Here is a 14,438-nt window from a genome sequence, read left to right as displayed (position 1 = left end):
CCCCCCCCCCCCCCCCGCTTTTCCTGTAGGGTAAGACAGTTTCCACACCCAATTGAGTGTGTATGTTATTCCCTCCTTAAGTCAAATCATATGAGAATAAGATTCACTCATTCCCTCTCACCTTCCCCCATTTCCCCTCCGCTGTAAGAGCCTTTTCTTATCTGTTTTTTTTTTTTTTGTGGGATAATTTACCCTGTTCTACCTCTCCCTTTCTCCTTCTAGTATATTCCTCTCTTACCCCTTAATTTTATTCTCCAGGTATGACCCCCTCATTTTCAACTCACCCTGTGCCCTCTATCTATCCATATCTATATATACGTACATATAATTTTTTCCTCTCTAACTACCCTAATACTGACAAAGGTCTCATGAGTTACAAATATCATCTTTCCATGCAGGAATGTAAACAGTTCAACCTTTATAAGTCTCTTATGCTTTTCTCTTTCCTGTTTACCTCTTCATGTTCCACTTGAGTCTTGTATTTGAAAGTCAAATTTTCTATTCAGCTCTAGTCTTTTCATCAAGAATGCTTGAAAGTCCTCTATTTCACTGAATGATCATTTTTTCCCCTGAAGGATTATACTCAGTTTTACTGGGTAGGTGATTCTTGGTTGTAATCCTATGTCCTTTGACCTCTAGAATATCATATTTCAAGCCCTCCAGTCCCTTAATGTAGAAGCTGCTAAATCTTGTGCTATCCTGATTGTGTTTCCACAATATTTGAATTGTTTTTTTCTGGCTGCTTGCAATATTTTCTCCTTGACCTGAGAACTCTGGAATTTGGCTACAATATTCCTAGGAGTTTTCCTTTGGGGATCTCTTTCAGGAGGAGATCGTTGGATTCTTTCAATTTCTATTTTGCCCTCTCATTCTAAAATATCAGGGCAGTTTTTCTTGATAATTTCTTGAAAGATGATGTCTAGGCTCTTTTTTTGATCATGGCTTTCAGATAGTCCAATAATTTTTAAATTCTCTCTCCTGGATCTATTTTCCAGATCAGTTGTTTTTCCAATGAGACATTTCACATTTTCTAATTTTTCATTCTTTTGGATTTGTTTTACAGTGTCTTGATTTCTCATAAAGTCACTAGCTTCCATTTGCTCCATTCTAATTTTTAAGGAAGTATTTTCTTCAGTAAGCTTTTGGACTTCCTTTTCCATTTGGCTAATTTTGCTTTTGAGGGCATTCTTCTCCTCATTGGCTTTTTGGACCTCTTTTGCCATTTGGGTAAGGCTATTTTTTAAGGTGTTATTTTCTTTAGTGTTTTTTTTGGGTCTCCTTTAGCAAGCTGTTGACTTGTTTTTCATGATTTTCTTGCATGACTCTCAGTTTTTCCTCTACTTTTCTTCCTTGCTTCTCAAAATCCCTTTTGAGCTCTTCCAAGGCCTGGGACTGGTTCATATTTTTCTTGGAGGCTTTGGATGTAGGAGCTTTGGCTCTGTTGTCTTCTTCTGGTCGTATGTTTTGATCTTCTTTCTCACCAAAGTAAGATAATATAGTCAGACTCTTTTTGCGCTGCTTACTCATGATCCCGGGCAATTACTTGAGTTTTAAACTCTTTGTTAAGGTAAAAGTCTGCTTCCAATGTGGAGAATGTACTGTCCCAAGCTTCGGGGGTTTGTACAGCTGTTTTCAGAGGTACTTCTAGGGACCTGAAAAGTGTCATTTCTTCCAAGTTGGTATGATAAGGGGCTAGGTGTTTTCTCTCCACCGCCAGTACAAGCTCCACCATACCAGCATTCCTCCTCGCCCCAGGACTGCCCCTCAGAACTGTGACCCAGATCCAAGCACTGGCAAAGCAAGAGATTCCTGCCTCAGCACTGGCAAAGAGATCCCTGCAATCCTCCTCTGATCAGCCACTCGATTCCCCCTCAGTCTGTGGGCAGGAAGCTCAGGAAAGAGCTGAGGCCCTGGGCCACTCTCGAGACTTGCGGCTGAGACCTAGCTCCTCTCTCGCCACAGTAACAGACTTTTCCCACTGACCTTCTAAGTTGTCTTTGGCGTTCATGGGTTGAGAAGTCTGGAAACCGCCACAGCTGCCCAAGATTCAGTCCTCTGAGGCCTGCTCCAGGGTCACTGCAGCCTATGCACCCATGCCGTGCTGCGCTCCTCTCCCTGCCTGGCGCGATATACCTTTCTGATCAACCATCCAGGCTGTCTTTGGCTGGAAATTTGTTTCACTCTGTCTTTTTGTGGGTTCTGCTGCTTTAGAATTTGTTTAGAGCCATTTTTTTAGGTATTTGGAGGGATTTGGGAGAGAGCTCAAGACAGTCACTGCTTTCCCTCTGCCATCTTGGCTCTGCCCCCAGGTTTCCTTTGTTAATGAAAGGATGAATTTTAATGTTGCGGTCTTGGATTGTGACATAATGCAAACAATATTAGACCCTTATTTTTCAGTTGAAGGTATGCTGCTAGCATTATGACTTGAGCAAGTCACTTGACCTTGAGTTTTGGTAAAATGAAAGGGGTGGAATGGATCTTCATGACCTTTAAAACCCTATTACTATCATTTCTAAGCTTTTAGATGGTGTAATAGAAAGAACCTGGGACTTAACCTAAATGAGGTCTTTATTTGTGGCCAAATGCATATATCACTTAAAGTCAAGTCAGCAAGTATTTATTAAGCAACTACCATGTGCCTGGCACTGTGCCAACCACTAGGGCTACAAAAAAGGCAAAAATAGTTCCTTCCCTCAAGAAGTTTATAGTCCAGTGTGGGAGAAAACAAAAAGAGCTATCTACAAAGGACATATAAAGGATAAATTGGAGGTAATGTCAGAAGGAAGGCAGTCACATTAAGAGAGACCAGGAATGGCTTCTTGCAGAATGTACGATTTTAGCTGAGATTTCAAAGTGGCCAGGAGACAGAAACAAGGAGGGAAAACATTCTAGGCATGAAGACCAGCCACTAAAAATGCAGTCAGGTGGTGGAGTGCCTTGTGTGAGGAACAGCAAGGTGGCTCAGTGTCTTTGGATGTCAATGTGCATTGAGGGGAGTAAGGAGTAAGAAGACTGAAAAAGAAGGAAAGGGCCGGGTTGTAAATGGTTTTAAAAGCCAAAAGTTGATCCTCAAGGAGCCCCTGGAGTAGTGAGAACTGTGCTTTAGTAAAATCACTTTGGTAGCTAACTGGAGAATGAACTAGAGTGGTAAGAAACTTGAAGCAGGAAGGACACCCAGAATGCCCTTGGAATAGTCCAGGCACGAGGTGATGAGGGCCAGCATCAGGGTCACAGCAGGGTCAAAGACCAACCAAAGTGAAATGCCAAATCATTCATTTTGCCAAATAGGTTGGTTTTGATGAGTAGGCTTATTTAGAGTAGTTGCTTTGATGTCACAACAAAGGTAGGTACTGTTTTTATCACCGTTTTACAGTTGAGGAGATTGAGGCAAACAGGTTAAGTGACTTCTCCGTGGTCACAAAGGTCGTAAGTGGCTGAGTTTCGCCAAAGTTTTCCAGTTTACTACAGAGGCACTGCCAATCATGGGTCAAGATAATCTCAACAAATAACACTGCTGTAAAATTAGCAAAAGTAAAGTTTCCATGTATCACTATTGGTGATTTATATAAGGGAGACAAGTGAAATAGCTATTCAAAATAATATACACAGCTGATGGGAGCAAGTAAAAATCTGCAACTACTGACTTTCTCTGCCATCTATATAAAATGTGAGGGTCCTGGATAAGGATAAATAGGAAATAAGCAGACTTTCAAAAGCCATATAGAATAATGGACCACATCTTTATCATTTCACAAGTGACTGAAAGATGTAGAGAATATAAGATCCCATTATGTCTACTGTTTATTGATTACTTCTCCCACCCCTCCCCAAAAAACCATCTGGCTTCATAGGACAAAAAGCTGTCTTACAATCTCTTTACAATAAGGTGTCCTTATCCATATATCCATATCCATAAGGATATCCTATCCATATATCAAGATTATTTAGTATTTCTTGGAAGATGTAACAATAGAAATAATCCTGGTCAGTGACTCTGATCATAAAACATCAGGCATAAAATAAGAGGTATCTTCACCAAAAGTGTTTGCCAATGTGAGGGAGGAGGCCTGCACAGAATTCAGGTTGAGGAGGAGTTTCCTGTGAATGATGAGATTCTTTGAACAAACAAGCTTGTTCTTATTTGTAGATGACATTATTTTGTTGTTATCAAGTCCCAACACATTGCAGAACCTCCTGCAAGAGATTTCTAATCACTCAAAGGAGCTGGGCCTGTCCATCCACACAGGAAAGACCAAATAGATAAAGAACATCTATTAACCAGATTTCAGTATGCATCTGAAAGGGTACCCATGAGAACTTTACCAAAAGTATGTATATTTGGGACAAACAATACTTAGGTCTAGGTTGAAGAGGAGGAGAATAAGTTGGTTCGCTTGGGGGACATTACAGTACATTCTTACTTATCACATGCTTCTCATAAAAAGCAAAGATCCATCTTTTCAATACAAACATTTGACCATTATTACTGTATGGGAGAAAGACCTGGAACACTACTACTTCCAAAGAACTAAAGACAAATATTACAAAGAAGGCAATGGAAAGGCATGTGGTGGATGTGAGCAGGCCAATTCAAATTTCCAGAAAATAGAAGTAAAGGATGTCTTCACAGAATGTTCACATGGTGAGAACAGGGAATGCCAGGTGGGCATCCAGAATGCTCCACTGGCATTCTCCATGTCAAGAGAAAGTAAGAAAGGTTTTTAATACGTGAGAAGACATACATGGGTTGAGGTCTGCAGCATTGGAAAGAATTCCTGAATGAGGAATTCTTCAGTGAGATTACAGATCTATTTGAGTATTGACTTATCTGAATATCTTAAAGCATTGAAACTCCATCTGATTCCTTCTCAACACAACTAGTATTTTAGAGTGATAAACCCAGCTAGCTACCCGCTATCCCATCTACCTTTTCAATATAACACTTCTTTTTACTTGCCTTTCTACCTCCATTTACCACAATCATAAGTGGCATTTTATTCAAGAACTACTTTAATTATGTGTAACTCTTAAATTCCCTTACATACCTGGCTCTTGATGTGTACTTTATAAAACTGTTATAAAATTCAAGCCTAGAATATTTCTCCTGTTTTTAACTGTAGGAATTATAAAGTATGTTTCCTTGATGAATAGAGAACTGAGCTTAGAGTTGAAGAGAATTTTTTTTTTTTTTTGCAATTGGGGTTAAGTGACTTGCCCAGGGTCACACAGCTAGTAAGTGTCAGGTGTTTGGTCTGAGGTCAGATTTGAACTCAGATCCTCCAGACTTCAGGACGGGTGCTGTATCCACTGCGCCACCTAGCTGCCCTAAGGAGAACTTTTTTAAGGGCCTCTTCTGACATATATTGGCTATGTGAGTTAAAAGTTTTTGGTTTTAAAATATAGAACAAAACATGTAAAAATAGTGCAGTATTATAATAATGACCATAAGAAATATAAGCAGGAAAATAAAGTTGTGTGGCTTAAAACCACGCTTGGAATTTTTCATAATGAAATATTTGTGTTCTGCAAAATGAAGTTAATATCTGTTGCTGTCCATGTTTTACTCCAGGATGATCATCGTCATCTGAACCAGTTCATAGCTCATGCAGCCCTTGACCTAGTAGATGAAAATATGTGGCTGTCCAACAATATGTACCTGAAAACTGTGGACAAATTCAATGAGTGGTTTGTTTCTGCTTTTGTTACTGCAGGCCATATCCTTTTCCTATCAATAATACATTTTAAAACTGTACATCAAGTTGAAAATCTGAAAAGATGAGTTATAGCAGTACTGTATATACTTGCCAGGGTTTGAGATTGTGATGGCATTCCGTCATTATGGAAGATTTAAAAAATCCTCCCTCGAGGGAATTAATCCATATTTTTTAAAAAAGGTGTTGTAAATTTGAGAAAATGAAAAAGTCAGGCTTCCTGCATTTATTAAAAGGAATTAAGTTTTATCTGAAGTTATGTGTAAAATCCCGTTTCTAGTTTACTTTTGAAATTGAAGTGATAAGTTTTTTAGTTAAGTACTATATTAAATGTCTTTGGGAGTCAGTGTTGGCTTACCAGATAGAATGCTCGACTTGATATCAGGAAGACGTGGGTTCAGATCCTATCTCTGGCACATAAACCATTGCCTCAGGCAAGTCTCCGAAACTATCATAAGTTATAGATAGATCGAGGACCACGTGATCCAGGACATTGCCTCACTCTGCAAGATCACAGAACTTTGTGTATTAAACTTCTTTACCATAAAGCTTCTCAAAACAATGAAAATTTTTTAAAACCTATTTTTACTAATAGGGTCAGGGAAAAGAACTTGACCAGTGATTGCACTGATACAGAGAAATCCAACAAGGGGAAAATCAACAATATCAATGCAAGTCAGCATTAGAAAGATGCCTCCAGTAGTAAGAGACTGAATGACTTGTTCAGGGTTAACTACCAGTGTGTCAAAGGTGGGAGTTGAACCCTTATCTACCTCACTTTGAGATCAGCTGTCTGAACACTAGACCAAAGGTGTCAATAGATGTGGCCTTTGGGCCCTGTGCTGTCTGCAGCATTCCCAAGTGCAGCCCAAACAGATTAAAATGTAAATGGGAAGTATTTAACAAAATAAATAAAAAATACAGAAGATAATATTACATAAATTAGATAACACAGACATATACATAGTCATTATTAAATTTTAAAACTATAAAACTATGCAGCCCTCAGGAATCATTAAGTATAGTTTAGTGCTGACCATTCACCCTCTCCCCCCATTCATCCCCTCCCCCATTTCTGTTTGACACCATAGCGCAAACTATGCTGCTTTTAGTGACATGACTATAATACCAACTGTTGGGTTTCCATTTCATTTTTAAGAAGAAAATAAGATGTACTTAACTATTTTACATATGAGATTTATTATGCTTCATGATGTAAGACAAGAAGATGGAATAAAGAACTTCTTTAGTGATGTCTACGATTTATATATAAAGGTAGGTTACATTTTGTAATTTTTAATATTTCTAAGTTTCAGACCATAGAGAGGGATATCTTGTATAACATAAGATAAAACTCACAGAGGACAGCGACTATATGTTTAAAGTTACTATTCTCCATTAAACTCATTCTCCATGTGTTTAAGGTTATGCATATGATGAAAACTAATAGTTGTTTTTCATTTGTGTCCAACTCTTCATGATTGCATTTGGGTTTTTCTTGGTAAAGATACTGGGTTGGTTTGCCATTTCCTTCTGTATCTCATTTTACCTCATTTTGTATGATACCCAGGGTTTATCACTATGAAAGCACTGAAATGGAAGCCAGGAGGCTTTGGTGCTGGTTGTAGTTGTCATCAACTCTGGATATCCTAGGGACAGTAATTTCATCTGTCTAAGGAACCCAGACCCCTCAATAAACTCTGGATGCTTTAAAGTCCCTTCCTGCAGTCCTGAAATTCTAGGATTCTAATCCACAAAGTGGAAAATTTAATTTCGAAATGAAGTAAAATGAACTGAGGCAAACAGGGTTAAGTGACTTGCCCAAGGTCACACAGCTAGTCAATGTCTGAGGCCAGATTTGAACTTGGGAAAATGAGTTCCTGACTACAGGCTTGGCACCATTCAGGTGCCCTGCACCATTAAATAGTTAATGAAAATGAAGCATCAAAAAATAGTAAAGTTTGTTTTTGAAAAATGAAATTGATAGACATGATCTCAAAGATAGCTGTAGTGTTTAATAAGCTGCCAGTTTAATCAGCTATTTCTTGGATTTTAAGTGAAGAACATGAAATAGGAATTCTTCATTGGGCTTCCACGTAGATACTGTTTTTTTTCTGTTTTCATTTTGTTTGTTCTAGTAATACATACTGAAAAGTGTGCCTGATTCTTGATACATGTAGAATTTTCCACTTTGTGGATTAGAATCCTAGAATTTCAGGACTGCAGGAAGGGACTTTGGAGCATCTAAAAGTGGCGCAGTGGATAGAGCACCGGCCCTGGAGTCAGGAGGACTTGAGTTCAAATTCAGCCTCAGACACATAACACTTAGTAGCTGTGTGACCCTGGGCAAGTCACTTAAAACAACAATAACAACAACAAAAATAATAGAATGTAAATTGTGAACTAACAGGAAACACTTGTTATAGCCTAAAACAATCTAATTTCAAGTCCTGCTATTTGTTTTATTTAACATTTAAAGTAGCCTGAAAAAATTACTCAAAAGCTCTTGAGAAATAAACTGTTACCATAGCAAAAAAGATTGCCAAATGATTTAAAATATATTTTGTATGTTAATAGCTTGTCACGCAAATTATTTAGACTGTATATGAACTGTGCCATTAATCTTCATAACATCCTTCTGAGACTGATAGGAGACAAAAATAGAAGCATGTTCTCTAGTTGTAAAGGTAGAGAATGTCAAGTTTCAGTGGTAGAGAGGGAAGAATTGAGGTTCTCTTGAATAGGATTACTAGTAAACATTAGGTTCTGTTCTTTTATTTTCAGACTAGATGCATTTTTTTTTTGCTCCCCAGACGTTTATTTGAATATAGTAAGTTTTTCGTATACCGATGTGGAAGTCTTTTTTTAATGCTTGTCACCCTGATAAGTATCTTTAAAACCAAAAACTGAAAACAAACCTGAACTTCTGTAAAGAGCCACAGATATATCCTGAAGAATTATTCTAAAATTTTTAAAAATTTGCTCCTTAAAGACTTCTGTTTTGATTTATCTTGACTGGTTTGCAAAAACTTTTTTTCAGGCATCTTAATTTAAATTTGAAGCTATAAATTCTGTTTTATAAACATCATATGTATAAGTCTAATACTCTTTTTCCATTCCTTAGTTTGCAATGAATCCATTTTATGAACCAAATTCACCCATTCGATCAAGTGCATTTGACAGAAAAGTTCAATTTCTTGGGAAGAAACACCTTCTAAGCTGAATACAGAAAACTTCTTAAATATGTGATGTCATAGTATACATTGTAAGTAAGAGCCAGTCAAGTCTACTGTCTAGTCTTGGGTTTCTAAGTTTCTGTAAATTTACCTTCTTTCTAGTTAGAGAGGCTATAGGGCACCTTTTGTTGTCATTTTTGGGGATGATCCAACCAACATAACTCATACTTTTGAAAAATACGTATTTATGAAGAATGTTAGATGAAGTGCCCTGACAATTATTTTGGCTTTAAAAATTGTTTAGAATATTCTACTTTGACTAGTCTAATATAATCTTAATTAAACTGTAAATTAGGCAAATGTCATATTGTTGATTTGGTTAACAGATCTTAAACTGAAATATAAAAATTGGCTCACAATAGGAAATAAAATTTACAGCATACACATGGATTATTTATTTATAAATATAGGCAATATTCATAGTGCTGAAGAAAAGCTTTTTTTTTTGTTTGTCAGATTTTGTACTAAGTATTTATCTGAGAACATCAGGTATCAAGCCTGGTAGTAATACCCACAAAACAGAAAATTTAGAGCATGAATATAAGATTCTACCTATAAATGAAATGAAGTGGTTGTTGAGACTAAAAGTTAAGTACATCTTTGCATAATCTTTTATCATTGTTATGTAGTTGGAATCTTGAGGATGTTTTCTTTCCTCAACAAGAGTAACAAGAATAACAACTGCATTTCCTCTTGATAAATTAATTTCATATTTTTGTAAAGGTATTTGGCTTTCAAGAATAACCTGAATTAAATTAAATTTTGGCAGTTTGATAGTAAGCATATAGAGTAGATTGTAATTAGAAAAGTAGCTTGGGGGTTTTTGCATTGTACAAAGTATGGAATCTTATTCTATAAATTGTGTTGTGTTTGTAAACAGATGACATGACCATAGCCCAGTAGTTCTTGGGAAAACTACAAATGTCTAGAAAAGCATTATTGAATACAATATAATAAAAGGGAACTTTTAAGTAACAGTTTTGAAATTTGGTCTTTTTATCTAGGATTCTGTGTGAAATTCTTGGCCACACATATATTTCCCCCTTCTCCCCACCTTGTTGTTTTACCTAATTACAAAAACAGAATCAGCTTTTCAAAGGCTGTGATCTTTCATTGCATGTAGGTTTGGTGTTTTGTTTTTTTTTTCTGGAGATGATGCTATTTTCAGTATTTTTTAGGAACTGGTAAGTACCCAAATGTCATGTGTTGAGAACTAATTTAGGGGATCCTTCCTCCCACACAATTCATGAGCATAGACTGACTGTTGCATCTGTATAAAGATAGATTGTAAGAATCATAAATTATTAAGAGCTGAACTATCTAGAAACTGTGCTAACTGGGCCTTTACTGCTGCTCAGCAATCCTTTTATTCATCTCTAACTTCTTATTACTCCCCATGGTAACTATTCTAAATCAAGCACCCAAGGTCCATGTACCCAATATCTTACCAGATGGCATTCCTTCCTACTTTGAGAAAATTGAAGCTATCTATCCCAAACTTTTCTTCCCTTCCTTCAGACTTTTTTGTCCTTGCCTGTCCTCTCTCTCTCTCTCAAGTCTCAGAGGATGAGGTGGTTTTCATCTTTACCAGTTTAACAAGACTTCCTTTTATTATGAGTTCGCATCTAATAAGCTAGCTAGTAATAACTAATATTTATGTAGTGCTTTAAAGTTTGCAAAGCACTTTACAAATATTGTCTCATTTTGTCCTCACAACAACTCTGGGAGGTAGGTGCTGTTATTATCCCCATTTTACAGATGACAAAACTGAGGCAAGCAGCAATCAAGTGATTTGCCCAGGGTCACACAGCTACTAAATGTCTGAGGCAGTATTTGAACTGGAGTCTTCCTGACTCCGGATATGTACTCTCATCCACTGACCACCACACTGGCTAAGTGCACTTATTTTTTTATCCCACCCTTCCCTTCCTGTCTCCTCTAAGCCATTACTCCATTGATGATTACCCCTCTAATAATCAGTGTCTCCCTTTCTACTGCATCTAACCTCTTCCTACCTTCAGACATTCTTTGAAAGAAGCTAGGAATTCTGATTTGGAGGTAAAGGAAGGGTACATTCCAGGTGAAGGGACTAACAGCTAATAGCCTGTGCAAAAATGCCAAAATGAGGAATGACTGTCATGTACCAGAAAAAGGAAGAGGCTGGTTTAACAGGACCATACTACAAGTGTCACAGGAATTCAAAAGAGAACTATTGCAGAACTGGAATAGGCAGAAAATATTTCATGAAGGAAATAGAAATTGAGTAAAACATTCAACATGAAACTGCTGCAGTTTAAAAAGGGGAGTGCATCCTAGTTCAGGAAAACAACACGAACAAAGACAGATGCGAGAAATAATAATATTCACCGAATTGACCATTTTTAAAGGCCTGTTGTGCCTTAGGTGAGACATAACGGCGTATAGAGGTAGAGGCCTACAAGTGCAGTGTTGTATATGCTGTCAAAAATGGCATGTTTTTGTTTTCCATAATTTTGTTGTTGTTGTTACTTTGGACAGTTTACGGGGGAATATTTTGGGGAATGGGTGTGTAAAAATTTAAAGACATCAATAAAAATTGATTTGGGTTCCAGTGTTTTAGGAAGGCAAAACCTCCAATTCTTAGTCATCATCAGAAATTAATAACAGACACTTCTACAGATAGGATAGACACCAGAACATGATTTTCCACAAACACTTTATTGTTGTCATTTCAGTTGTGTCTGACTCAACCCCATTTTTGGAGTTTTCTTGGCAAGGATGCTAGAGTGGTTTACCATTTTCTTCTCCAGCTTGACAAATAGGGTTAAGTGATTTGCCCAGGGTCACATAGCTAGTAAGCGTCTGAAGCCAAATTTGAACTCAAGTCTTACTAACTCCAGGCCTAGCAATCTAACTGCACCACTGCACCACCTGGCTGCCTTGAGTTGGGGAACAGGTGCCGTTAAAAATTGAACATATTGATCCTTTCACTGACAACTCATTGAAAGTTAGAACTGTTCCCCAACCCCCAACCTTTTAAGACTGAATCTTCAAAGGATAGAAACTTGGTCAAACTGGTTAGATGCAGCAGGAAGATAACAGTTGCATCAGATTCATTTATTTATTTATTTTTACTTTTAACCTGTCTACCACACTAGAAGATTGGAACCCTATGGTAAACAATTCTGCTGTGTTGCTGTTGTGGCTATAGACTATGGTACCATACTCTTAATATGGCTTAGCTGTTCACTGTAAAATGCAGTACACTGAATGTCCCATTTCCTCATTCCTTTTCCTCCCTCCCCCCACAATTATTGAAAGATTTATAATGCAATTCTGTCACTGTTCATTCACTGCCATCTCTGATCTGTCACTTTTCTTCTCTTTCATTTTTACCTTTTCTCCCATGCTCTCAGCTTTCATGTGAAAAGGTTGGCATTTTACAAACATTTCTTCCATATAGTGAAGCAATACTTGTCTGTCTTCAGCTCTGTACTCCTTGGCTACTAGATGGCTATTAAAGGGTTGCTTTGCCACAAAAAAAAAAAAAAAAAAAAAGCTTTTTTAGGGATTTTCCCCAGCAATTTCCAAGTGCAAAGCTGTCCTAGATGTCCTTTTGGGGTTCCTGCGGTTATCTGCTAGTTCTCTTATATTCCTGGATTTACTGAATTAGCCTGTGTTCAACAATTCCAAACCCTTATTGTTGATCTTGTTTTACTCTGAGCCAGACTTCAGAAACTTTAATTAGTAGAAATACCAGATTAGGACTCCAAAGATTTGGGTCATCTTACATTGGTCATTTACTAGCCTTGTGACCTTAGAAATACAGATCTGAAGCTAGAATTGGACTTTTAGAGATTTTTTTTTAGAACTATGATATCCAAAGACATCTCTTAGCCAGTGGTTACACAGATTAATTCAGAAATGAACACAGCCTGAATTGCCAGGCCATTTTCTGGCTCAAGCATTCTTTATGCTACAGGCATTACAAGCATCTTTGGGATTTAGCATTTGTAAAATGGATATGCTACCATCTGGCCCACCTCCTTCATAAGGTTACTATGAGAATTAAATAAGATGTGATCATTTGCCATGACCACTGATGCTGCAAGTCTATTACTTGTCATCATTCCCCATTCTTTATTTCAGGTTAAAAAAAAAAGACATGGGCCTCTTCATTAAGGTCAAATCCTATGCTTGCTCTTTTATCTCACAGCTTCCCAATAATTCTCCCTGTCTTATCTCCCCTCTTCAATTCATCTTCCATGGAGTTGCCAAACATTCCACTGATTAAACAGTTGAGATTAATTTCAATAAATTTTAGCATCTCCCCTGCTATTAAAAAAAATTACAACCACCACTGGATACCACGTGATAAAATTCATTGGCATTTTGACACATTGTTCCATTTAATCATTCTTCATAAGCAGATGTGGCAAATATTCTGAATAGCATGATGATTAAAAAAACTGTGTAGAACTTTATGTAAGAATGACTGGCATGGTGAGAGGAAACTCCCCTCCTTGGGAAAAGGTACCATGATAGTGAAATCTGAGGTTACTTTAAGGGATGGGGCATCATCACCACCAATCCTTTCCCATGTTATCAGTCTGGGAAAGTGACTGCCCTAGTTGCAGCTGTGATAAAAAGGAAGGATGTGACAATGGGAAAGAATGCTGTGGATTCAGCATCTCAAAACTTGGTTAGAGTAGCAAGTTTGTCTTTTACTAAGCTTTATCACCTTAAGAAAGTCAGCCCTTCAAAGTTTTAGTTTCCTCATCTATAAAATGGGGATACTTGAATACCTGCCTCAGAAGGCTACTGAGAATCAAATGAAAATGATGTATAAAATACTTTGTAAATTTTTATAAATGTCAGATGTTTTTCCAGGATAATTTAATGAGTGGGACACTACAATTAAACATATACTACTTGTTAAAAGCATTCTTCTCAAATTAAAGCTATTTAAAATTGTATATATTATAGAACATAAGAGTCCTTTATATAGTCAGATTTATTTGCTAAGGGAGGGGGTATCGGGAGGGAGGGATAGAGATAGCTGTCAAGATTATTAGACTATACATGACTAAAATTTTAACTCCTCAAATTTAAATTTAGATCATTTTAGAATGGCAGGAGGAGGGAATCCTGAAAACTGGCATTTCTTAAAGAAAACCTTGTTTCATTGTAATGTCCTCCACTGTTTGCATTTTAGTTCTTATTACACTGAAGCACATAGTATATTTGTTCTTAACCAAACTGTTTCACAAAAGCTACATCTCAGCTCTAAGGATAATATCTGTAAGGTGAAAATACCAATTTAATCTCTCCCTTAAAGTTGAGGCAGCTTGACTACAGCACTAAATATTCAATGAAAATGTGCTGCTGAATAAATGCATTCTGATTTATTTAAAAATGAATACTTTTTGTTTTAAAACAAAAAAGACTGTCATATATCAGAGATGGCTACATTTCCAGATATTTTGTAAGAATATTCTTTTCTGTTTAAAAG

The 14,438-nt window shown here is 37.1% G+C and overlaps 1 protein-coding gene across 1 annotated transcript in view; it reads left to right on the top strand.

Moving 5' to 3' along the window:
• The window catches only part of TRAPPC2 (trafficking protein particle complex 2), a 16,907-nt gene extending 6,983 nt beyond the window's left edge, over window positions 1-9,924 (top strand). Inside the window, exons 3-5 of the mRNA XM_027835363.1 lie at window positions 5,570-5,714; window positions 6,901-6,986; window positions 8,836-9,924. Of these exons, the coding sequence (XP_027691164.1) occupies window positions 5,570-5,714; window positions 6,901-6,986; window positions 8,836-8,934 (330 nt within the window). The 3' untranslated portion in view covers window positions 8,935-9,924. The remainder of the gene's footprint in view (window positions 1-5,569; window positions 5,715-6,900; window positions 6,987-8,835) is intronic.
• Window positions 9,925-14,438: the final 4,514 nt, after the last annotated feature.

The sequence above is a fragment of the Vombatus ursinus genome, unplaced genomic scaffold (genome assembly GCF_900497805.2).
Source record: "Vombatus ursinus unplaced genomic scaffold, bare-nosed wombat genome assembly UNPS02014814.1, whole genome shotgun sequence".
Lineage (NCBI taxonomy): Eukaryota > Metazoa > Chordata > Mammalia > Diprotodontia > Vombatidae > Vombatus > Vombatus ursinus.
The sequence above is the reverse complement of the archived record's forward strand: the minus strand, read 5'-3'. Positions and strand labels throughout refer to the sequence as shown.